Source organism: Oncorhynchus clarkii, chromosome 1 (assembly GCF_045791955.1).
Source record: "Oncorhynchus clarkii lewisi isolate Uvic-CL-2024 chromosome 1, UVic_Ocla_1.0, whole genome shotgun sequence".
Taxonomy (NCBI): Eukaryota; Metazoa; Chordata; class Actinopteri; order Salmoniformes; family Salmonidae; genus Oncorhynchus; species Oncorhynchus clarkii.
This window is the reverse complement of record NC_092147.1, coordinates 11,923,794-11,950,173: the sequence shown is the minus strand read 5'-3', so window position 1 is coordinate 11,950,173 and position 26,380 is coordinate 11,923,794. Positions and strand designations below refer to the sequence as shown.

Sequence of the window (26,380 nt, the reverse complement as noted above, 5' to 3'; positions counted from 1 at the left end):
TGTTACATGTTAAAGAGGTAACAGACTCTTGGTTTACAAATGGTAACCACTCTATGATCTGCTTCCCTTACAGGTGAGCCACGCAACTTTGACCCGAGCTTCAGAGGACCTATCCATAACAGGTACTGTACTCACTGGTCAACTCCAACTTCCCTTGCATGTTTATTTATACTTTTTCAGCTGAATAAGCTACAGAGACATAACGTTTACATGTTAGTTATTGATCAGACGTTCTTATCCAGAGCGACTTACAGTAGTGAGTGCATACATTGTCATTCGCATTGGTCCCCCGTGGGAATCAAACCCACAACCCTGGTAGTTAATGTGCCATGCTCTACCAACTGAGCCACACGGGACCAGACGTGTACAGTAATAAGCTGCATGATGGACGTTCAGCAGCCTATAGACAGTGAGGCCTAGATTCTTCTTTACAGAAGTGTTATTTTTTCTCTCCTTTTTTCTCTGTCCCAAAGATATGCCTATAGTAATCTTGTAAAACGGACCTAGAATGTAATTGTGCATGCTTTTAGAACCACACTGTTTCATAAGCTTCTTCGCGTGTCAACACATTGATCGTTTGTCAGGCAGTGTTAATCGAGAGCGGCTGAGGGCTGGCAGGTCTCTTTGCTACATCACACAGATCATTGGCTATTAGTCACATGGTGGTCTGGAGTTTACACACTCACATAACATAGGGAGTTTAGCGCGTTAACTGTAATATAAGATCCCCCTTTGACATATTTTCATTTAACAAGGAAGCAGTCAGAGGTTGAATGTTTGATCTTTACCTGGTCCATTGACCAATGCCATGTTGCTATGTCTTGTTGCTATGTCTTGTTGCTATGTCTTCCTAGCCACCGTGCTTCTACACCTGCATTGCTTGCTGTTTGGGGTTTTAGGCTGGGTTTCTGTACAGCACTTTGTGACATCAGCTGATGTAAGATGGGCTATATAAATACATTTGATTTGATTTGTTTGCATTTGTTTGGCTCTCACTTGACTATGTCATCTCACTAGACAACACAGTAAACAACATTGGTAACTTAGTATGCAGCTGCGTATGTCTGATAGCCTTTCAAAGTTGTGCTTATTCTCTTTGGACCACTGAAGCGTATCATTACTTCATACTGTAGAATATATTCAAGACCAGTTTCACAAGCTGGTGGGAAAGCATGTTCAGGTCCTCCTGAGCTTCCCTATCCCACCCTCTCCATCTCCTCTCCAAGTCCTCTCTATCCCACCCTCTCCATCTCCTCTCTATCCTTCCATCTCCTCTCTATCCCACCCTCTCCATCTCCTCTCTATCCCACCCTCTCCATATCCTCTCTATCCCACCCTCTCCGTCTCCTCTCTATCCCACCCTCTCGTCTCCTCTCTATCCCACCCTCTCCATCTCCTCTCTATCCAACCCTCTCCATCTCCTCTCTATCCAACCCTCTCCATCTCCTCTCTATTCCACCCTCTCCATCTCCTCTCTATCCCACCCTCTCCATCTCCTCTATATCCCATGCCATCTCCTCTCTATCCCACCCTCTCCGTCTCCTCTCTATCCCACCCTCTCGTCTCCTCTCTATCCCACCCTCTCGTCTCCTCTCTATCCCACCCTCTCGTCTCCTCTCTATCCAACCCTCTCCATCTCCTCTCTATCCCACCCTCTCCATCTCCTCTCTATTCCAACCTCTCCATCTTCTCTATATCCCACCCTCTCCATCTCCTCTCTATTCCACCCTCTCTATCCCACCCTCTCCATCTCCTCTCTATCCCACCCTCTCCATCTCCTCTCTATCCCACCCTCTCCATCTCCTCTTTCCCATCCCCTACAGCTCCTCTCTATCCCACCCCATCCATCTCCTCTCTATCCTATCTCCTCTATATCCCATCCATCTCCTCTCTATCCTACCCTCTCCATCTCCTCTCTCTCCCACCCTCTCCATCTCCTCTCTCTCCCACCCTCTCCGTCTCCTCTCTATCCCACCCTCTCCGTCTCCTCTCTATCCCACCCTCTCTATTTCTCCATCTCATCTCCTCTGTATCCCACCCTTTCCAGCTCTAATAACTCCTACATCTGTGTGGACTGAGTGAAGGCCCTTTTATGTTTCTCTTGCTTGTAGGCTTTTTTAATGAGAACTGGGAGAGAAGTGAAGCTCACTGCCTAAATGAAGTCCATACCTGTGGTTAACAGTTCTCCAAAGAGTAGAGAAAATGGGCATATATTGTAGCTTTCTGACTAATTCTGCCTACAATTATACTGTTGTACGAGCTGCATATCAATCTGTAAAGTACGTCTGAATAATGTATGAATTGAAATAATGTAATTGACAGTGAACAGTGGACTGCGCGTCTTTTTAGTCAAGGCAGGAAAGTTAAAAAAAACATTCAAAACCCTCCTGCCTTCCGTTGCTATCCCTGTTGGCTCTCCAGACGGTTAGACATTTCCCAGTGTGTTCCAGCATGTGGGAATCCACTATTTCTCCCCCTTTCTCCCAAACCCTCTCTCTGTTAATTCTCATTGTGCTGGAGACAGGCGGGGCCGGTGGTGACACACCAGAATGGTACCCAGGCTACTCTGTAGCAGCGTCTAACCAGTTATCACCACCACAGCCATGGCTCTCTAAGTGGAGTGAGCTTTACGAATAATACACACAGCTTCACATGGCATTGCAAGAATACCAGCCAGTATTCACTGCCTCACAGCCTAGCAGCACACACAAACACCAACCCAGCAGGTGGAAAGAACTTGTTCTAGCCGATTGGCTTTTGGTTCAGATATGGGGGAGATCTAAGGCAGGCCAGGTTTGGAAATCAGAATGGGTTTCGACTAGGACAGGAATTTGACAGTGGACCACATTTGCATTCCAGCTGCGTTTGCTTCTCATAGATAAAAGAGACAATGTTTTTCTTCTCTCCTTTGGCATCATCCTTTCAGCGTTCACCTTTGAATGACTCAAAGGTGGTTATTTGTATTATCTATGTTGTGCCAGTTTTGCCTTTGCCTTAAGGAGGTAATTTCTAGGCCCTGGGGGGTTGGTTAGAAGACAGTGAAGACTGACCTCACAGTAAGGCAGTGAAGAGGTGTTAGAAGGTCTGCCTCGGAGTCCCACCCCCTGGATCTCACCGACTAATCACCCATAATTCCTAGCTACCCGCTGGTCCACTGCATTACCTGACTCAAATACTAACAGCTCTTGTTCCTTGCCTTGAATGAAATGAAAAAGTAGTCCCTCATCTCTTTTTAATACAGTGTTTAATATTAGAGCAGGCAGTGCCTGAGGTGGCGTAGCTCCACTTCACACTGTATCAAATTAACCGTCTCTACAGGAACTGTCTCTACAGGAAGTCTCTACAGGAATATAGTCAGTGTGATGGAGTTCTGCCTCAACTCCCTTTGTCTGGGTCTGTTTTCAAAATGTGGCATAGCCTTTGAAGTCTGAGTTCCATAACCATCACGCTATAAACATGCCATTCTTTGAGTCTCTGCCATCAAATATATATATACAGTGCATTCAGGAAGTATTCAGACCCCTTGACACCAGTCTCAACGTCAGCAGTGAAGAGGCGACTCCGGGATGCTTGCCTTCTAGGCAGAGTTCCTCTGTCCAGTGTCCTGTGTTATTTTGCCCATCTTAATCCTTTCTTTTCATTGGCCAGTCTGAGATATGGCTTTTTCTTTGCAACTCTGCCGAGAAGGCCAGCATCCCGAAGTCGCCTCTTCACTGTTGACGTTGAGACAGGTGTTTTGCGGGTACTATTTAATGAAGCTGCCAGTTGAGGACTTGTGAGGCGTCTGTTTCTCAAACTAGACACACTAATATCCTCTAATATCCTCTTGCTCAGTTGAGCACCGGGGCCTCCCACTCCTCTTTCTATTCTGGTTAGAGACAGTTTGGGCTGTTCAGTGAAGTGTGTAGTACACAGCGCTGTACGAGATCTACAGTTTCTTGGCAATTGGAATAGCTGTCATATGTCAGTTGTGCAGAGGTGAGGACGGAGTCAAGCGCAGGACACAGAATTTTTCCAACAATTGTTTACAGACAGATTATTTAACTTATAATTCACGGCATCCCAATTCCAGTGGGTCAGAAGTTTACATACACTAAGTTGACTGTGCCTTTAAACAGCTTGGAAAATTCCAGAAAATGACATCATGGCTTTAGAAGCTTCTGATAGGCTAATTGACATAATTTTAGTTACTTGGAGGTATACCTGTGGATGAATTTCAAGGCCTACCTTCAAAATCAGTGCCTCTTTGCTTGTCATCATGGGAAAATCAAAAGAAATCAGCCAAGACCTCAGAAAATAATTGTAGACCTCCACAAGTCTGGTTCATCCTTGGGAGCAATTTCCAAATGCCTGAAGATACCACGTTCATCGGTACAAACAATAGTATGCAAGTATAAACACCATGGGACCACGCAGCCGTCATAACGCTCAGGAAGGAGACTCGTTCTGTCTCCTTGAGCTGAACGTACTTTGGTGCGAAAAGTGCAAATCAATCCCAGAACAACAGCAAAGGCCCTTGTGAAGACACTCGATGAAACCGGTACAAAAGTATCTATATCCACAGTAAAACAAGTCCTATATCGACATAACCTGAAAGGCCGCTCAGCAAGGAAGAAGCCACTGCTCCAAAACAGCCATAAAAAAGCCAGACTACGGTTTGCAACTGCACATGGGGACAAAGGTTGTACTTTTTGGAGAAAAGTCCTCTGGTCTGATGAAACCAAAAATAGAACTGTTTGGCCATAATGACCATTGTTATGTTTGGAGGAAAAAGGGGGAGGCTTGCAAGCTGAAGAACATCATCTCAACCGTGAAGCATGGGGCTGGCAGCATCATGTTGTGGGGGTGCTTTGATGCAGGAGGGACTGGTGCACTTCACAAAATAGATGACATCATGAGGATGGAAAATTATGTGGATATATTGAAGCAACATCTCAAGACATCTGTCAGAAAGTTAAAGCTTGGAAGACCGCAAATGGGTCTTCCAAATGGGCAATGACCCCAAGCATACTTCCAAAGTTGAGTTAAAATGGCTTAAGGACAACAAAGTCAAGGTATTGAAGTGGCCATCACAAAGCCCTGACCTCAATCCTATAGAACATTTGTGGGAAGAACTGGAAAAGCTTGTGCAAGCAAGGCCTACAAACCTGACTCAGTTACACAAACTTATTGTGGGAAGCTTGTGGAAGGCTACCTGAAACGTTTGACCCAAGTTAAACAATTTAAAGGCAATGCTACCAAATACTAATTGAGTGTATGTAAACGTCTGACCCACTGGGAATGTGATGAAAGAAATAAAATACAAAATAAATCATTCTCTACTATTATTCTGACATTTCACCTTCTTAAAATAAATTGGTGATCCTAACTGACCTAAGACAGGGAATTCTTACTAGGATTAAATGTCAGGAATTGTTAAATACTGAGTTTAAATGTATTTGGCTAAGGTGTATGTAAACTTCCACCAAACTCCCAGATATTTGTTTTGACTTGCTCTATAGCATGTCGTTCCAAGGTAGTAATTACATGGTTTTCAGGATGTTTAGAGTCTGAAAATACCATGCATTTTGTTTTAGCGGAATTCAGAAAAACCTTACAATCATACATATTCTGTGAAATAGGTGAGGGCACTCAGTGTGGTGTCAGGAAAACAACCTCTCACTCAACGTCAACAAAACAAAGGAGATGATCGTGGACTTCAGGAAACAGCAGAGGAAGCACCCCACTCTCCACGTCAACGAGACAGTAGTGGAGATGATGGAAAGTTTTATGTTCCTCGGCGTCACGGACAAACTGAAATGGTCTAACCACACAGACAGTGTGATGAAGCGCCTCTTCAACCTCAGGAAGCTGAATAATTTTGTCTTTTCATCTAAAAACTTCACTGCCTGGTATGACAACTGCTCCGCCCACAACCGCAGGGCTCTCCAGAGGGTGGTACGGTCTGCACAACGCATCACCGGGGGCAAACTACCTGCCCTCCAGGCACCCGATGTCACAGGCAGGCCAAAAAGATAATCAAGGACAACAACCACCCGAGCCACTGCCTGTTCACCCCGCTACCATCCAGAAGGCGAGGTCAGTACAGGTGCATCAAAGCTGGGACCGAGAGACCGAAGCTATTTTTCAATCTCCAGGCCATCAGATTGTTAAACAGCTGTCACTAACACAGAGAGGCTGCTGCCTACATACAGACTTGAAATCATTGGACACTTGAATAATGATGATGTCTCCAGACTTCATGTAATTCAGATGAGATTGGTGATAGACATTTCATTCAGCAGTGAGAAAGATGTGTATTACAGGTACTGTACTTTTGGATCTCATCCATTTACAGTAAAATCAGAAAGTATTCACACCCCTTGACTTTTTTCACATTTTGTTATGTTACAGCCTGCATTTACAATGGATTAAATATCATTTTGTTTTGCCTACACACAATACCCCATAATGTCTAAGTGGAATTATATTTTTAGACATTTTTACAAATTATTTCAAAATGAAAAGCTGGAATGTCTTGATTCAATAAGTATCCAACCCCTTTGTTATGTCAACCCTAAATTAGTTCAGGGGTAAAAATGTGCTTTCCAAGTCACATAATAAGTTGTGTGCAGTAACAGTGTTCAACATTATTTTTGAATGACTACCTCATCTCTGTATCTCACACATACAATTATCGGTAAGGTTCCTCAGCCAAACACAGATTCAGCCACAAAGACCAGGGAGGTTTTCCAATGACTCGCAAAGAAGGGCATTTATTGGTAGATGGCTAAAACAGTTTTAAAAAGCAGACATTGAATATCCCTTTTAGCATGGTGAAGTTATTAATTACACTTTGGATGGTGTATCAATACACACAGTCACTACAAAATACAGGTGTCCTTCCTAACTTGCCAGAGAGGAAGGAAATCGCTCAGGGATTTCACCATGAGGCCAGTTGTGACTTTAAAACAATTACAGAGTTTAATGGCTGTGATAGGAGAGAACTGAGGATTGATCAACAACATTGTAGTTACTTCAGAATTACTAACCTTATTGACAGAGTGAAAAGAAGGAAGCCTGTACAGAATACAAATATTCTAAAACATGCATCCTGTTTGCAATAATGTACTAAAGTAAAGATGCAAACAATGTGGCAAAGAAATGAACTTTATGACCTGAATAGAGAGCATTATATTTGGGGCAAATCTAACTAAACACATCACTGAGTACCACTCTTCACATTGTCAAGCATGGTGATGGCTGCACCATGTTATGGGTATGCTTGTCATGGGCAAGGACTAGAGAGTTTTTAATTATAAAAATAAACCATTTAGAACTAAGCACAGGCAGGATCCTTAAGGAAAACCTGGTTCAGTCTGCTTTCCAACAGACACTGGGGGGAAAATTCACCTTTCAGCAGGACAATAACCTAAAACACAAGGTGAAATATACACTGGAGTTGCTTACCAAGACGGCATTGCATTTTCTTGAGTGCCCTAGTTACAGTTTTAAGTGAAACCGGCTTGAAAACAGAATATTTTGTCTAGATCGTTGAAAAAAGGACAAATCCAGTAACTGGGAAGGAATCTCAATCGTCTTTATTGTTGAACTCCAAAAAGCTCCACTTTCACATAACAACTCATTAGAGTGGAATGCTAATGCAGTGGCAATTACCTACGGTATTTATGTAGGGCCATAAACATTCTGCTTAATTGCAACAGCACTTTGCAAAACATTCCAGGATAATTTGTGATGCAAAGCTTAAACTGTGCAATGCCATCTAAATCAGTTAGCCGTATTTAGTTACCTAAACGTGTGTGCATTTCTAGCACACAATGACTACATCAAGCTTGTGACTACAATCTAGTTTGATGCATTTGCGGTTTGTTTTGGATCGGGGTTTCAAACAATAAAAAATAAATTAAGTAAATCGCAGGATTTGCTGTGATATTAATAGGAAATTCAGAATTAATTGAGCTGTAATTTTAAGATTAGTTATACAAGAAGCATTACAAAATATTGACGTCTTGATTTTGTAAAAAGTAACTGTAAGCAAAATCAGGTAACTTGATAAAGCACTCTTTCTCAATGTCAACTTGTTTTGACATCATATTGTTGTTTTTCGCTGTGTAGGTGTGTATTTTGAATGATTTACGACATTGCGATTAATCACGATTTAAAAACAATTAGTGCAATGAGTACACTGACGGCCCTAGTAACTCTGACGGCCCTAGTAACTCTGACGGCCCTAGTAACTCTGACGGCCCTAGTAACTCTGACGGCCCTAGTAACTCTGACGGCCCTAGTAACTCTGACGGCCCTAGTTTTGGATTACATTTTGCCCAATAGGAACTGAATGGTGAATAATGTGTGTGTACTTACACCATTTTTCATTTTATTTTTTATTTCACCTTTATTTAACCAGGTAGGCCAGTTGAGAACAAGTTCTCATTTACAACTGCGACCTGGCCAAGATAGAGCAAAGCAGTGCGACACAAACAACACAGAGTTACTCATGGGATAAACAAAAGTACAGTCAATAACACAATTGAAAAGTCTTTATACAGTGTGTGCAAATGGAGTAAGATTAAGGAGGTAAGGCAATAAATGGGCCATAGTTACGTAATAATTACAAATTACCAATTAAACACTGGAGTGATTGATGTGCAGAAGATGAATGTGCAAGTAGAGATACTGGGGTGCAAAGGAGCAAAAAAAAAAAAATTGGGGGATGAGGTAGTTGGGTGGGCTATTTACAGATGGGCTATGTACAGATGCAATGATCTATAATCTGCTCTGACGGCTGATGCTTAAAGTTAGAGAAGGAGATATAAGACTGCGGCTTCAGTGATTTTTGCAATTAGTTCTAGTCATTGCAAGCAGAGAACTGGAGGGAATGGCTTTGGAGATGACCAGTGAAATATACCTGCTGGAGCGCGTACTACGGGTGGGTGCTGCTATGGTGACCAGTGAGCTGAGATAAGGTGGGGCTTTACCTAGCAAAGACTTCTAGATGACCTGGAGCCAGTGAGTTTGGCGACGAATATGAAGCGAGGGCCAGCCAACGAGAGCATACAGGTCGCAGTGGTGGGTAGTATATGGGGCTTTGGTGACAAACCGGATGGCACTGTGATAGACAACATCCAATTTGCTGAATATGCCATTCAGAAAAAAATACTCAAAAACATTGGTATTGGTACAGCGTTAGGATCCCCTTTAGCTGCTGCAAAAGCAGGAGCGATTCTTCCTGGGGTCCACATGAATCATGATATAATACTTAGTACAGAACATTATTAGTCAAGGACTGAAATACATATATTTAAAACATCACACACAGCCTACATATCAGTACATACACACAGTATCTAGGTCAAATCCATAATGCAGTGGAAATTACAATACAAGACACATAAAATGTCTGTCTCTTCACAGTCCCCTTTTGTGCAGTAAGGTGTTTTTTAATCTGGTTTTATTGCTAGCTTGAGTTAACTGGGGTGGCGGAGTTCCATGTTGTTATGGCTTTATTTAATACGGTGCGTTTCCCAAATTGATTTTCTTTCTCACCCATCTACACACAATACCCCATAATGACAAAGTGAAAACATGTTTTTAGAAATGTTAGCAAATGTATTGAAATGGAAATATAGAAATATCTCATTTACATAAGTATTCTCACCCCTGAGTCAATAAGTGTTAGAATAAACTTTGCCAGCAATTACAGTTGTGAGTCTATCTGGGTAAGTCTCTAAGAGCTTTGCACACCTGGATTGTACAATATTTGCACATTATTCTTTTTAAAATTCTTCCAGCTCTGTTGAATTGGTTGTTATAGTCTTCGCTAGACAGCAATTTTCAAGTCTTGCCATATATTTTCAGCCGAATTAAGTAAAAACTCGTAACTAGGCCACTCTTCTACTTGCACATCATTATCTGCACAATTATCACTCCAGTGTAAATTGCTAAATTGTAATTACTTCGCCACTATTGGCATATTTATTTCCTTACCTCCTTACTTCATTTGAACACACTGTATACAGATCTTTCTATTGTATTACTGACTGTACGTTTGTTTATCCCATGTGTTGTTTGTGTCGCACTGCTTTAAAAAAAATCTTGGCCAGGTCGCAGTTGTAAATGAGAACTTGTTTTCAACTTGCTTACCTGGTTAAATAAAGGTGAAATAAATTTTAAAAATACAATGTATTTCAGCGTTAATTTTTAATGTGTAAACATTTCTCAAAACAATTCTGCTTTAACATTATGAGATAGTGTATGTATGCCAGTGACACAAAATCTCAATTTAATTCAGGCTGTAACACAACTAAATGTGAAACAAGTCGAGGGGTGTGAATTCTTCTAAAATGGATGAAATACTTTTTTTCTCTCAGCAATCTACACACAATACCCCATAATGACAAAGTAAAAAGAGGTTTTATTCATTTTTGCTAATTTATTAAAAATAAAAACAGATACCTCATTTTCTAAGTATTCAGACCCTTTGCTATGAGACTTGAAATTGAGTTCCGGTGCATCCTGTTGCCATTGATCATCCTTGAGATGTTTCTAGAACAGGATTGGAGTCCAATTGATTGGATATGACTTGGAAAGGCACACACCTGTCTATATAAGGTCACACCATTGACAGTGCATGTCAGAGCAAAAACCAAGCCATCAGGTTGAAGGAATTGTCCATAGAGCTCCTAGACAGGATTGTGTCGAGGCACAGATCTGGGGAAGGGTACCACAACTTTTCTGCAGCATTGAAGGCCCCCAAGAAGTGGCCTCCATCATTCTTAAATAGAAGAAGTTTGGCTGGGCGGCCAGCTCTAGGAAGAGTCTTGATTGTTCCAAACTTCTTCTATTTAAGAATGATGGAGGCATCTGAGACATCTGGGGAGAAGGGCCTTTCTTGGTCACTCTGAAAGAGCTATAGAGTTAATCTGTGGAGATGAGAGAAACTTCTAGAAGGACAACCATCTACAGTATGCAGCATTCCACCAATCAGGCCTTTATGGTGGAGTGGCCAGACGGAAGTCACTCTTCAGTAAAAGCCACATGACCGCCCGCTTGGACTTTGCCAAAAGGCACCCAAAGACTCTCAGATCATGAGAAACCAGATTCTTTGGTCTGATGAAACCAGGACTGAACTTTTTGGCCTTAATGCTAAGTGTCACGTCTGGAGGAAACCTGGCACCATCCCTATGGTGGTGGCAGCATCATGCTGTGGGTATGTTTTTCAGCAGCAGGGATTGGGAGGCTAGTAAGGATCGAGGCAAAGATGAACGGAGCAAAGTACAGAGAGATCCTTGATTAAAACCTGCTCCAGAGCGCTCAGGACCTCAGAATGGGATGAAGGTTCACTTTCCAACAAGGCAACGACCCTAAGCACACAGCCAAGACAATGCAGGAGTGTCTCTGAATGTCCTTGACTTGTTCAATCCGGGTTTGATCCGGGCTCTGGGCATCTCTGGAGAGACCTGAAAATAGCTGTGCAGCAACGCTCCCCATCCATCCTGACAGAGCTTGAGAGGATCTGCAGAGAGCAATGGGAGAAATTCCCCAAATACAGGTGTGCCAAGCTTGTAGCATCATAACCAAGAAGACTCGAGACTGTAATCACTGCCAAAGATGCTTCAACAAAGTACTGAGTAAAGGGTCTGAATACTTATGTAAATGTGATATTTCAGTTTTATTCTTTAGTACATTTTCAAAAATGTAGAAACCTGTATTCGCTTTGTCATTATGGGGTATTGTGTGTAGATTGAGGAAAATTCAAGGGGTCTGAATACTTTCCGAATGTACCGTTAAATAAAAGGTGACATTCTGTGCTGTCACCTCATATGAAACATTTGACCTAAAATCCAACCATTTTAAACATGTTTTTTTTTCTGTATATAGACTAATCCTATGTGTTTTAATTAAATCAACTACATTATGCACTGAGCTTGTCTGATGCTTAATAAAGAAGCAATAAAACTGTCCTTCTTTAGACTAGTTGAGTATCTGGAGCGTCAGCATTTGTGGGTTCGATTACAGGCTCAAAATGGTCAGAAACAAATAACTTTATTCTGAAACTCATCAGTCTATTCTTGTTCTCGGAAATTAAGGCTATTCCATGCAAGAAATTGCCAAGAAACTGAAGATCTCGTACAACGTTTATACTGATAACAAGTTCAAACTGGTGCCATTAATACAGGTAACGAGTGAAGGACAGAGGAGCCTCTTAAAGAAGAAGTTACAGGTCTGTGAGAGCCAGAAATCTTGCTTGTTTGTAGGTGACCAAATACTTATTTTCCACCATAATTTGCAAATAAATTCATTAAAAATCCTACAATGTGATTTTCTGGATTTTCCTAATTTTGTCTGTCATAGTTGAAGTGTACCTATGATGAAAATTACAGGCCTCTCATCTTTTTAAGTGGGAGAACTTGCACAATTGGTGGCTGACTAAATACTTTTTTGCCCCACTGTACATAATATGACATTTGAAATGTCTTAATTATTTTGTAACTTCTGTGATTGTAATGTTTACTGTTCATTTTGATTGTTTATTTCACTTTTGTTTATGTACTTCATTTGCTTTGGCAATGTTAAAATGTGTTTCCCATGCCAATATAGCCCCTTGAATTGAATTGAGGGGGGGGGGCACCTATGATCCTCCCCCAAGGGCAGTCATGACAAGGGCTTTTGTTGGCATGGAATACATATGTTAACTTTGCCAAAGCAAGTGAACTAGATAATTAACAATACAAATTTACTGTAAATATTACACACGTCTCTCTCTCTGTTTCTCTATCTCTCTCTCTTCTCCCCAGGGCCTGCACGGATGTGTTGTGCTGTGTCATCTTCGTCATCGTCATCCTCGGCTACATCGCTCTGGGCACCGTGGGTGAGTTGTCATGTTGTTGCATATTTCATCAGACATAGAGGATTCATAACAACAAAGTCCCAGTGTCCCACACACATCCCCCTTCCCTCTGTTGTACCTCAAAGAAGGATGCGCCATCGTGTACTTACGTGCATAAATGTATTTTGTCCCCCTACACCAAACGCGATCACAACACGCAGCTTGCTGTTGCTAGCTAATTTGTCCTGGGATATAAACATTGAGTTGTTATTCTACCTGAAATGCACAAGGTCCTCTACTCCGACAATTAATCCACACATAAAACGGCCAACCGAATCGTTTCTAGTCATCTCTCCTCCTTCCAGGACTTTTCATCTTTGAACTTATATGGTGATCAGCATCTAAACTTTCATAGTATTACCACGACTACCGGAAAAACTGTTCGTCTTTCAATCCCCCACGTGGGTATAACCAGCGGCAGAAATAGAAAGGAGTTCTATTTTAGCCCTTGGCATCGCAGACTCTCCGGTCTGGTCAGCATGTAAGCCAGTGTTTCCCAAAACTGGTCCTCAAGTACCCCTATCCGTACACTATTTCATTGTAGCCCTGGACAAGCACACCTGATTCAACTTGTCAACTAATCATCAATCCCTCAATGAGTTGAATGAGCTGTGTTTGTCTAGGACTACAATGAAAATGTGTACTGTTGAGGGTACTCGAGTACTAGGGTTGGGAAACACTGGTCTAAGCAGATGGTGTGAGGAAAGTTGGTGTGTGTGTGTGTGAGTTCGTCTGTGTTCATGTTTGTTAGTGAGTTTCTGCGTGCCTAGCTCTCATCTAGACAGTCTTTGTGTTCTATATATTCCACCAACTGTGGTGCCATATCGATGTTAGTGTTGTATTTGATGCCATTTTTGCATTGAGCAACAGAGCCTCTGATTGTGTAGTGTGTGGGAGGTAGAAATATGAGAGCCTGAATTTCCCCAGAGACAGACCCATTCCTTAATGAGCAGGAGTTAGTAACAACAGTGTGTTTGTATGTGAGGCACTTTCTGTTTTCTGAGGTTACTCTATGGCAGATATTGCAATGTCGTCGGGGGTACGCCAAATAAAAATGGGATTCACATTTAAAAATGTAAAATATATATTTGTTTTTAACATTTTCAAACGGTCCATTTATATTTTCCAACGGGGCTATACAGTTTTTTTTCTCTAGCCTGAGTAGCCTTGTTTCAGTGCCAAAAAAAACAAACAAAAAACGTCTAGTGTTCAGCAAAATAACATCACAATGTCAAATACAGGTAGCTTAGTCAAATAATTAACATCCAATCACATTACCGTTACTCTCCAGCGGGAATTCCACTAACGGTCCGTATGTAGCCAAATGTAGCTGCTGCTCATCCCGTTTGCTCAAAAATGGATAAAGGGTTAAAAAAAAGTAAGGCCAGCGTTTCCATAGAGACTCATACCAGCTCTACTGGTACTACTGCTACTACCAGCAGTACTACAGCAGTACTACACCTGCACCTGTTGATGACACAAGTTGTTCTGCTTCCACGAGCACATCCAATGCTAGCATCAGTAATTCTACATTTGTTGTTAGTCCAGCTAGCATGGACACTGACAGTTGTGAATCTGATGCAGCCGAAGAGCTTCTGCCCCGATTGCACCATTGAAGAGGCACAAATATAATGAGAACTACATTGATTTGGGGTTCACTTATATTGGGTGTTTGCCTTTCCTCAGCCACAGTATGTTATATGTGCAAAAGTACTATCTCACAACTCTTGCGCAGACATTTAGAAACAAAACATGCACATTTGAAAAATAAGCCACGGGAGGTTTTTGAGCGAGAATTAAGTAGACTTTTGCGTAGAAAGACATGTATAAAAGCAACAGATACCATTAATAAGAAGGGGCTAGAAGTGTCTTATATGGTGAGCTACCGAGTCGCTAGGACAGGCAAGCCCCATACTATTGTGGAGGACTTCATTCTTCCTGTTTCTGCGGCTATGGCTGGGACAATGCTGGGGGAAAAGGACAAAAAAACTATACAGACAATGACTTCATCAAACGGCACTGTTTCACGACGCATCCTGGCACAGCTGTTGGTATATGTCTGTTGCGTTTATGGGGGGTCAATTAAGGAAGACATCCTCTTCTGGATACCAGGACAACAGGAGAGGATATTTTTGAAGAACTGGACAACTTTGTGACATGAAATGGAATTTGGTGGTCAAGATGTGTTGGTATCCAGGACGCAGTTGTAAATGAGAACTTGTTCTCAACTAGCTTACCTGGTTAAGTAAAGGTGAAATATATATTTTTAAAATTAAGTATCTGTACTGATGGCGCAAAAGCCATGACAGGGAGACATAGTGGAGTGGTAACGCGTGTGCAAGCAGTTGGTCCCGACGACACTTTAGTACACTGCAGCATCCACCAAGAGGCTCTTGCTGCCAAGGGAATGCCTAACAGCATGAAATACGTTTTGCACACTAGAGTGAAAATTGTTAACTTTGTTAAAGCAAGGTCCCTGAACTCTCGTGTATTTTCTGCACTATGCAATGATATGGGCAGCGAACATGTAACACATTTACAACATACAGAAGTGCGCTGGTTATCAAGGGGAAAAGTATTGATGCATTTTTTGGAGTCGAGAGACAAACTTAAAGTTCTCTTTACTGACCATAATTTTCACTTGTCTGACTGTTTGCATGATGACGAGTTTCTTACACGACTGGCCTATCTGGGTGATGATGTTTCTCACCTGAATGATCTGAATCTAGGATTACAGGGACACTCCACAACTATATTCAATGTGCGGGACAAAATTGAGGCTATGATTAAGAAGTTGGAGCTCTTCTCTGTCTGCATTAACAAGGACAACACACAGGTCTTTCCATCATTGTATGATTTTTGTGTGCAAATGATCACGCTTACGGACAATGTCAAATATGGTATAGCGAAGCACCTGAGTGAGTTGGGTGCGCAATTACACAGGTACTTTCCCAAAACGGAAGGCACAAACAACTGGATTCGTTATCTCTTTCATGCCCTGCCTCCAGTCCACTTACCGATATCTGAACAAGAGAGCCTCATCGAAATTGCAACAAGCGGTTCTGTGAAAATTTAATTTAATCAGAAGCCACTGCCAGATTTCTGGATTGGGCTGTGCTCAGAGTATCCTGCCTTGGCAAATCGCGCTGTTAAGACACTGATGCCCTTTGCAACCGCGTACCTATGTGAGAGTGAATTCTCGGCCCTCACTAGCATGAAAACTAAATACAAGCACAGACTGTGTGTGGAAAATGATTTAAGACAGACTCTCTCCAATACAACCCAACATTGCAGAGTTACAGTATGTGTATCTTTCAAGCACACCCTTCTCATTAACCTGTGGTGAGTTATTCACAATTTTCAATGAATGATAAGGTTTTATATGTAAGATGGTTAAATAAAGATAAAAATTATTGATGATAATTATTTGTGCCCTGGTCCTATAAGAGCTCTTTGTCACTTCCCACGAGCCGGGTTGTGACAAAAACTCTCACTCATTCTTATGTTTAATAAATGTATCGTATAGTGTGTGTGTGTGTGTGTGTGTGTGTGTGTGTGTGTGTGTGTGTGTGTGTGTGTGTGTGTGTGTGTGTGTGTGTGTGTGTGTGTGTGTGTGTGTGTGTGTGTGTGTGTGTGTGTGTGTGTGTGTGTGTGTGTGTGTGTGTGTGTGTGTGTGTGTGTGTGGCAGGCTTACAATGATTGCAGAAAACAACATTTGAGAGTGCGCTGACCCTGGTGCTAGAGGGGGTACGCAGTTGGAGGTGGATTGTTTGAAGTTTGGGAACCACTGCTCAATGGCATCTGCCTAATCTGTGCTTCTAATCTTCCGATTGGAGGTTAGAGCATGTTCTCTAGAGAAATGGGTGATGTCCTCTGGCCTCCATGCCTTTTTAAGGCATTTAATTAGAGCAGTTAAACACAGCATACTCCAGTGTTCCTCTCAGTAGATTGGAATCAATCATGTGAATCTCCTCACACACACACCTAAGCCTGTATGTAGTCTGTATGACACACACACACACACACACACACACACACACACACACACACACACACACACACACACACACAGTGAGTCAAATGAAATCAGCGTTGATGTCTTCTCTCAAAGTGGAGTCCCTCTCAGACTTCGATTGGCAGTGTAGTCACGTCCGAGTCTGGGCAGAGGAAGGACTGTCTGTTGCCCAATTACTTTAAGAGAGCCAGAGCCATGAAAATGGAGGTGACTTCAAATAGACACTGGCATGTCAGCAATTACGTGAAGAGCTTTTCATTCTTTCTCCTCCCATGTGCTCTTCCTCGTGCATAACTTCCCTTTCTCAACCTCCCAGCTGTGTGAGGCAGGCTAGAAAATAATATGTTATTGTCCTCCTAGGTAATTCTTTGCTGTTTATGTTTTGAACAGGTTAGAAAAACTATTGAACACAGGATTGCATCGTGAATTGAAGCCTCAAAAGATGCAGACTGGTGGAGAAAGTGTTGGAATGATTGGATTACCTTGGCCTTGTTAGTGCCTTTCACTCATATTATCACTCTGCATCAAATCAAATCAAATGTATTTATATAGCCCTTCGTACATCAGCTGATGTCACAAAGTGCTGTACAGAAACCCAGCCTAAAACGCCAAACAGAAAGCGATGCAGGTGTAGAAGCACAGTGGCTAGGAAAAACTCCCTAGAAAGGCCAAAACCTAGGAAGAAACCTAGAGAGGAACCAGGCTATGTGGGGTGGCCAGTCCTCTTCTGGCTGTGCCGGGTGGAGATTATAACAGAACATGGCCAAGATGTTCAAATGTTCATAAATGACCAGCATGGTCAAATAATAATAATCACTGTAATCTCTAAGTTTCTCACATAGACTTTTTCAGGTTGTCCTGTAATGTCTGAACAGCCAGTCTCAGCTTGACACACTAATATATTCGTATCTGGCTTCTGATTGTGATTCATAACAGCAGTCTACATTGGATCACATTTGACCTGTTTTTATACTGATGTACAGTAGCTGTGGGCTGAAGTGATAATGGTAGTCAATCAAATCAATCACATAAAGCCCGTTTTACATCAGAAGTTGTCACAAAGTTCTTATACAGAAACCTAAAACCCCAAAGAGCAACAATGCAGATGTAGAATCACGGTGGCTAGGAAAAACTCCCAAGAAAGGCAGAAACCTAGAGAGGAACCAGGCTCTGAGGGGTGGTCAGTCCTCTCCTGGCTGTGCCGGATGGAGAATAGGAGTACATGGTCATTAAGGCCAGATCGTTCTTCAAGATGTTCAAACGTTCCTAGATGACCAGCAGGGACAAATAATAATCACAGTGGTTATAGGGTTGTAACAGGTCAGCACCTCAGGAGTAAATGTCAGTTGGCTTTTCATAGCTGAGCATTCAGAGGTCAAGACAACTTGTGCATGTGCATTAAACTGTCAGAATATTCCAATACATACACAGTCAGGCAGATCCTATCACTCATTCATGTCCAGAGTGATTGACATATGACAGGTCTGTGAATGAGGCTAATGATGTGGCCGTCTGTCTGGTTGCAGCCTGGATCCATGGCGACACCAGGAAGGTGGTCTACCCCACCGACAGCCACGGACAGTTCTGTGGACAGCAGGGGACCCCCAACGCGTAAGTAGAAAGAAAGACCGCTCTCTGTGTTTGGAGAAAAATGTATTGTATCTACAGTACAATGGATAGTATATAGTTACTATGGATAGGTATAGTACTATATCATTGCATTGCACTTAGGACAAGTGTGGCTTCACATTAATATCCTCTAAAAGAATTCTGCACTTGGAAGAGATTGTAAGCAGCCTGGGATTAGTCTGTAAACATAGTCATTTTAAGCTACCCTTCTATGTTCAGCAAGGCTCTCCAACCCTGTTCCTGGAGAGCTACTGTCCTGTAGGTTTACACTCAACCAGTCTAGCGCACCGGATTCTAATAATTAGCAGATTGAGAAGGTGAATCAGGTTAGTTACAACTGGGGTTGGAGCGAAAACCTGCACAAGAAGTTAGTTGAGCATGGCGCTTGCAACCCCATGGTTGTGGGTTCAATTCCCATGGGGGACCCGTAAGAAAAATACGTACAAAAATGTATGTACTCACTACTGTAAATCACTCTGGAAAAGAGTGTCTGCTAAATGTAAAGGAGGGTAGCTCTCCAGGAACGGGAATGGAGGGAAAGCCTGTAGGAGGGTAGCTCTCCAGGAACAGGAATGGAGGGAAAGCCTGTAGGAGGGTAGCTCTCCAGGAACAGGAATGGAGGGAAAGCCTGTAGGAGGGTAGCTCTCCAGGAACAGGAATGGAGGGAAAGCCTGTAGGAGGGTAGCTCTCCAGGAACAGGAATGGAGGGAAAGCCTGTAGGAGGGTAACTCTCCAGGAACAGGAATGGAGTGAAAACCTACAGGAGGGTAGCTCTCCAGGAACAGGAATGGAGGGAAAGCCTGTAGGAGGGTAGCTCTCCAGGAACAGGAATGGAGGGAAAGCCTGTAGGAGGGTAGCTCTCCAGGAACAGGAATGGAGTGAAAGCCTGTAGGAGGGTAGCTCTCCAGGAACAGGAATGGAGAGAAAGCATGTAGGAGGGTAGCTCTCCAGGAACAGGGTTGCAGAGCCCTGCTTTACAGTAATCCCCCCATTAGTTTGTATAGGGCTTTGCGTGGCATGTATGAAAAGTGCATTTAAAGTAGCATTAACCACCGCCACAGGCTTCCCTGCACCCCGTGTGTTTACACTGTGTCTTGCCTCTGTTTGACAGGCAGCTCAATCTGCCATTATTTTCAATACAACATTTGTTCTCAGCGTTTTCTAATAAAACTGTCATTGTGTGTGTTGGAAAACAAATGAATATTCTCTCCATTTCACTGTGGTTACAGCAACAAAGCCATATTATTCTACTTCAACATATTGCAATGTGCCAATCCTGCCGTTCTCATTAACCTCCAGTGCCCTACAACCCAAGTAAGAGGCCCCTCTTTACGCGGCACACATCATGCCGTTCTGTTCCTGCTCGTTTTTTCTTGCTTGATTATACAAAGTCAGTGTTCTCTGTTGTTAAGCATTGATGAATGTTTGTCTCTACCTCTCTCTTCTCAGCTCTGTGTCTCCAAGTGCCCAGACAGATTTGCCACATACCTAGACATGCAGTACAACTACAGGTACAACAACAGCTACTGGGAGTATTACAGGCAGTTCTGCAAGCCGGGCTTCGACAATCCTAGAAAGGTACAGAGACCTGATGCCTCCAGTCATCTTATCAAGTCCTTGGGTGTTCTGAACAGATGTCATCTGTAATGGTTATCCATCTAGAAGTCAGTAGCGACCAAGACTCTACCGAAACGGCAATCTTATTAGAATCAGTTAGTCATTTAGGTGCTGCAATTAGAGTATATCTTGTTGTACATTTAATTATACGGAAAAACACTATATTGCTTTATAAGTACTAGGCCTATGTAATGTATTATGTAAAGGAAACATAATGAGATTTAAAAGTTCTGTGGCTAAGAGGGAGTGACTGAAAGGGGGAGAGAGGGAGGAAGAGAGAGAGGAAAAGAGTGTGCGCTTAGTCTGCACCGAGACCAGAGTGCTTAAACAACAAATGACTCAGGAAGGGTTCCCTACCAGTCTGTAATGTATGACAGTCTTCTGTTCTGTTCCACACGCCCACTCTCCTCATGGTCCTTTTGGATAATGGCAAACTCATAGGATATGGTGATAGGATGTCTTACCAGTCATCTTAACCTATGAGTTGGTATAAACACTCAACTCGGAGGATTTGACGTCACTGAATTTACATTGTTTGACGTCTTCTTCCTCTCTTTTCTCCCTTTAGTCAGTTGCACATGTCTTGAGAGATGAGGACTGCCCATCTATGATAGTGCCAAGCAGACCTTGTAAGTGAATCTAGATTCTACACACAGTTCCACCACTATCATTATGGTGACTTAAGATTCAGACTGTCTATTCTAAGACTTAGGTTCTGTGGGAGGGGGGCATTATGTGTTAGGGGTTGGGAAAGGAAAGTGATACTTCTAAACAGTCTATGACATTGAAACATTATTCTTAGCCATTATATATTTCTTTGTGTGTTTCAGTCCTTCAGAGGTGCTTCCCTGACTTTATCACCAGGAACGGGACGCTAACTGTCGCCAACAAGACAGACTTTAAAGATGGGTTAGGTAAAACGAGGAGCGTGATCGATCTCAGGAACGCTGCCAAGTAAGTCCTGCTCTCCTCAACGTCCCTCTGTTGTAGTCGAAATGTTCTAGAGGTAGTTTATTGGAAACACACCACTGGAGGGAAAATTTGCATATTTTCTATATGTGGATTTTAGAATATTCGCATGAAAATCTGTCGCCAATTGGATTGAAACCTAGCTATTGTTATCTATTTATAGACTGATAGCCTACCATACAAATTCTATCAAACTTACTGCCAATGTCATTCATAAACCAATACTGCAACAAAATTAACATATTAACATATTAACACTTTCTATTTATGAATTACATATTTAGTGCATTCAGAAGATATTCAGACCTGTAACGTGTACGCTGGGAGTCAGGAAGCAAGTGCAGGGAGTGCAAATGTAATAATAAGTAGAACATAGTACAAAACAGGAAAAGCGTACAGACATGAAACAAAAACAGAGTCAATAACGCCTGAGGAAAGAACCAAGGGGAGTGACAGATATAGGGGAGATAATCAGGAAGGTGATGGAGTCCAGGGGAGTGTCATGAGGCGCAGGTGCGCGTAACGATGGTGGCAGGTCTGCATAATGATGAGACAACTGGCGACGTCGAGCGCCGGAGAGGGGGAGCGGGAGTAAACGTGACAGTACTCTTTGACTTTTTCCACATTTTGTTATAGCCTTATTCTATATTTGATTAAATAGTTGTTTTCCCCTCATCCATCTACACACGCCATAATGACAAAGCAAAAACAGGTTTTTAGATTTTTTTGCAAATGTTACATTTTTTTTAACTGATATCACATTTACATACATGTTGACTCTAGTACTTTGTTGAAGCACCTTTGGCAGCGATGAGTCTTCTTGGGTATGGCGCTACAAGCTTGGCACAACTGTATTTGGGGAGTTTCTCCCATTCTTCTCCGCCCAATCAATTTAATTTACTACAGGTGGACTCCAATCAAGTTGTGGAAACATCTCAAGGATGTGGAAACAGGAAGCACCTGAGCTCAATTTCGAGTCTCATAGCAAAGGGTTTGAATACTTGTACTTGTAAATAAGGTATTTAATTTAGATTTTTTTTAATATAAATTTGCAAAAAATTCTGAAAACCTGTTTTCACTTTTACATTATGGGATATAGTGTGTAGATTGATGAGGATAAAACATATTTAATCTGTTTTAGAATAAGGCTGTAACGTAACACAATGTGGAAAAAGTCAAAGGGTCTGAATACTTTCCGAATGCACTGTATGAGGCAAATATAAAAAGACAATTAGAAATGCCATGATCACTATTAATCAGAATAATTTGACCGTGCTCTTTTCGACCATTGATGGCCTGTAATCCTACCCCCGCCAACCTACAGTATTTGAGTTTTCCTCCACATCTAAATGTGATGAGTTTGCGGCATATTTTAGAGAGAAGAAAACCAACGTTAGGCTGGTTATCAGTCAAGCAAGATCTGATGAGAAGCTTGATATGTGCCCTAGACGACCATGTAAAGGCAATATGGAGTCATTTTCCCTGGTTGACACAGACATGCTCAGGAAAGTGATCTCACAACTTAAGCCTTCTACATGCCTTCTTGATCCTATTCCCAACATCTTCTTCAAAACAGTTTTTAATTGCATATCTGAAGAAGAGGCAGCCTTTAGTTATCACTCCTTGTTCACAGGCATTTCCCCCATTGCACTAAAAACAGCTATGGTGAAACCCCTTCTGAAGAAAAGTCATCTAGATTCATCAGCTCTTAGCAATTTTTGGCCAATTTCCAACCTTACATTCTTAAGCAAAATTCTGGAGAAATTTGTGTTCAAACAGCTAAATATTTTTTTTTATATGCCAACTGTATTTTTGAAAAATTCCAATCTGGGTTTTGTGCCCACCACAGCACAGAGACAGCCTTAGTTCAAGTAGTAAATTATCTTAGAGCCAATACAGATGCCAAACAGCTCTCTCTACTCTTAGATTTAAGTGCTGCATTTGACACTGTTGACCATGATGTCCTTCACAGACTGGAGAGGTGGGTTGGCCTCTCCGGTCCAGTTCTAAATTGGTTTAGGACCTATTTAACCTGTCGAGAGTTTTTTGTCATCATAGGTGAACATAACTCAGGGAAAAATACTGTTCAGTAACCCCTTGGCTGCGTTATCAGAAAGCACTGCTACTCAGACGATACACCATTTTGCATTTCTGTGTCATCAGAGGATTTTAGCTCCATGTTTAAATTATTATATTGTATTAGTGATTTAAATACGTGATATGTCTCACAACTTCCACCAGCTAAATCAAGACGACCAACGTTCTTATTGTTGGAGCCAAAGCACCTTGGGAAATAAAGATAAAACACCAGGTAAAAAACCTAGGTGTTATTTTAGATACTGATCTAAATTTAGAATCACACAGTAGAACGTGATTAAAATAGCTTTTTGCCACCCGAGGAACATTGCCACGGTGCGGCCGTTTCTCTCTCCGGCTGATAAAGAGAGACTCATCCATGCATTTATTACAAGCACACTTGACTACTGTAATGCTCTCCTGTCTGGTTTATACAAGAAAGCTATTGGTCAACTGCAAAACATACGGAATGCTGCAGCATGGGTTCTGACCAAGACCAGACGGTGTCAGGCGGTGGGTGTAGCTGGTGCATGAACAATAAACAATCACACATAAAGACATGGGGGGAAACAGAGGGTTAAATACATGACCAGTAATTGGGAAATGAAAACCAGGTGTGTAGGAAACAAAGACAAAACCAATGGAAAATTAAAAGTGGATCGGCGATGGCTAGAAGACCGGCGACTTCGACCGCCGAGCGCCGCCCGAACAAGGAGAGGAACCGACTTCGGCAGAAGATGGAGAACACATTACACCTGTTTCAATGTCTCTGCATTGGCTCCCGGAGAGTTTTAGAATTCATTTTAAGATTGTTTTTTAAAATAAATTCACGATTCTGCACCCCAATACATATCAGACATGCTTTTAAGTTATGTACCCAATAGTTCCCTCAGGTCCTCTGGTACTGGCCTGAGAGAGGCAGCTTTTAGTTATTTTTTTTATTTATTTCACCTTTATTTAACCAGGTAGGCTAGTTGAGAACAAGTTCTCATTTGCAACTGCGACCTGGCCCAGCCTGTGGAATAGCCTACCAGAGAACCTGAGGGGGGCTGAAACTGTGAACATATTTAAGAGATCTTAAAACAATATTTTTAGCTTTGCTTTTCCTTGGGGGTGCTTTTTAGTTGTTCAGTTTCTGTCATTCTTTTGTTTTTTTTAATCTTATGTTTGTTGTGTAGTAAATATTTCAGCTTTTATTTTCATTGTTTTTTATTTGGGTTTTTTCCCTATAAAGCACATTGTGTTGCATTTCATGTCTGAAATGTGCTTTGTATACAGTGCCTTGCGAAAGTATTCGGCCCCCTTGAACTTTGCGACCTTTTGCCACATTTCAGGCTTCAAACATAAAGATATAAAACTGTATTTTTTTTGTGAAGAATCAACAACAAGTGGGACACAATCATGAAGTGGAACGACATTTATTGGATATTTCAAACTTTTTTAACAAATCAAAAACTGAAAAATTGGGCGTGCAAAATTATTCAGCCCCCTTAAGTTAATACTTTGTAGCGCCACCTTTTGCTGCGATTACAGCTGTAAGTAGCTTGGGGTATGTCTCTATCAGTTTTGCACATCGAGAGACTGACATTTTTTCCCATTCCTCCTTGCAAAACAGCTCGAGCTCAGTGAGGTTGGATGGAGAGCATTTGTGAACAGCAGTTTTCAGTTCTTTCCACAGATTCTCGATTGGATTCAGGTCTGGGCTTTGACTTGGCCATTCTAACACCTGGATATGTTTATTTTTGAACCATTCCATTGTAGATTTTGCTTTATGTTTTGGATCATTGTCTTGTTGGAAGACAAATCTCCGTCCCAGTCTCAGGTCTTTTGCAGACTCCATCAGGTTTTCTTCCAGAATGGTCCTGTATTTGGCTCCATCCATCTTCCCATCAATTTTAACCATCTTCCCTGTCTCTGCTGAAGAAAAGCAGGCCCAAACCATGATGCTGCCACCACCATGTTTGACAGTGGGTATGGTGTGTTCAGGGTGATGAGCTGTGTTGCTTTTACGCCAAACATAACGTTTTGCATTGTTGCCAAAAAGTTCAATTTTGGTTTCATCTGACCAGAGCACCTTCTTCCACATGTTTGGTGTGTCTCCCAGGTGGCTTGTGGCAAACTTTAAACAACACTTGTTATGGATATCTTTAAGAAATGTCTTTCTTCTTGCCACTCTTCCATAAAGGCCAGATTTGTGCTCCCACCTCAGCTGTAGATCTCTGCAGTTCATCCAGAGTGATCATGGGCCTCTTGGCTGCATCTCTGATCAGTCTTCTCCTTGTATTAGCTGAAAGTTTAGAGGGACGGCCAGGTCTTGGTAGATTTGCAGTGGTCTGATACTCCTTCCATTTCAATATTATCGCTTGCACAGTGCTCCTTGGGATGTTTAAAGCTTGGGAAATCTTTTTGTATCCAAATCCGGCTTTAAACTTCTTCACAACAGTATCTCGGACCTGCCTGGTGTGTTCTTTGTTCTTCATGATGCTCTCTGCGCTTTTAACGGACCTCTGAGACTATCACAGTGCAGGTGCATTTATACAGAGACTTGATTACACACAGGTGGATTGTATTTATCATCATTAGTCATTTAGGTCAACATTGGATCATTCAGAGATCCTCACTGAACTTCTGGAGAGAGTTTGCTGCACTGAAAGTAAAGGGGCTGAATAATTTTGCACGCCCAATTTTTCAGTTTTTGATTTGTTAAAAAAGTTTGAAATATCCAATAAATGTCGTTCCACTTCATGATTGTGTCCCACTTGTTGTTGATTCTTCACAAAAAAATACAGTTTTATATCTTTATGTTTGAAGCCTGAAATGTGGCAAAAGGTTGCAAAGTTCAAGGGGGCCGAATACTTTCGCAAGGCACTGTATATAAAGCTTGATTTGATAGTTGGAATTTCTGTCCAAGTAAGTCCTGCTCTCCTCAACGTAGTGGAAATGCTGTCGAGGCTGAGGGAGACTATTGCAAGTGGAAGACCTATTATGGGTGATGGTATCAAATGGTTGAATATTTTTGACCAGCAGACCTGAAAGATTAACGCTGCACAAATCTGTTCACTGAGGCCTCATTGATGTTTGGGAATGCAAATGCATTGAAACCAGGGGCGCAACTTTGGTTTTAGAAGTTGGGGGGACATAATAATTTATTATTATTGTTATTTTAGCCAGTTGGATAAACACTC

General features: G+C 41.9%; 1 protein-coding gene across 3 annotated transcripts in view; it reads left to right on the top strand.

Annotated features, from left to right (window-relative positions):
* LOC139422652 (choline transporter-like protein 5-B) overlaps nt 1–26,380 on the top strand; it is a 99,593-nt gene that overhangs the window by 53,195 nt on the left and 20,018 nt on the right. For all 3 annotated transcript variants that reach the window (XR_011635754.1, XM_071173860.1, XM_071173951.1), the window contains exons 2-8: nt 74–122; nt 12,798–12,871; nt 18,431–18,515; nt 19,763–19,847; nt 19,983–20,111; nt 20,719–20,779; nt 20,981–21,104. Coding sequence is in view for 2 of the 3 variants with exons in the window: in XM_071173860.1 (XP_071029961.1) it covers nt 74–122; nt 12,798–12,871; nt 18,431–18,515; nt 19,763–19,847; nt 19,983–20,111; nt 20,719–20,779; nt 20,981–21,104 (607 nt within the window). In the remaining variant the exon portion in view is untranslated. The remainder of the gene's footprint in view (nt 1–73; nt 123–12,797; nt 12,872–18,430; nt 18,516–19,762; nt 19,848–19,982; nt 20,112–20,718; nt 20,780–20,980; nt 21,105–26,380) is intronic.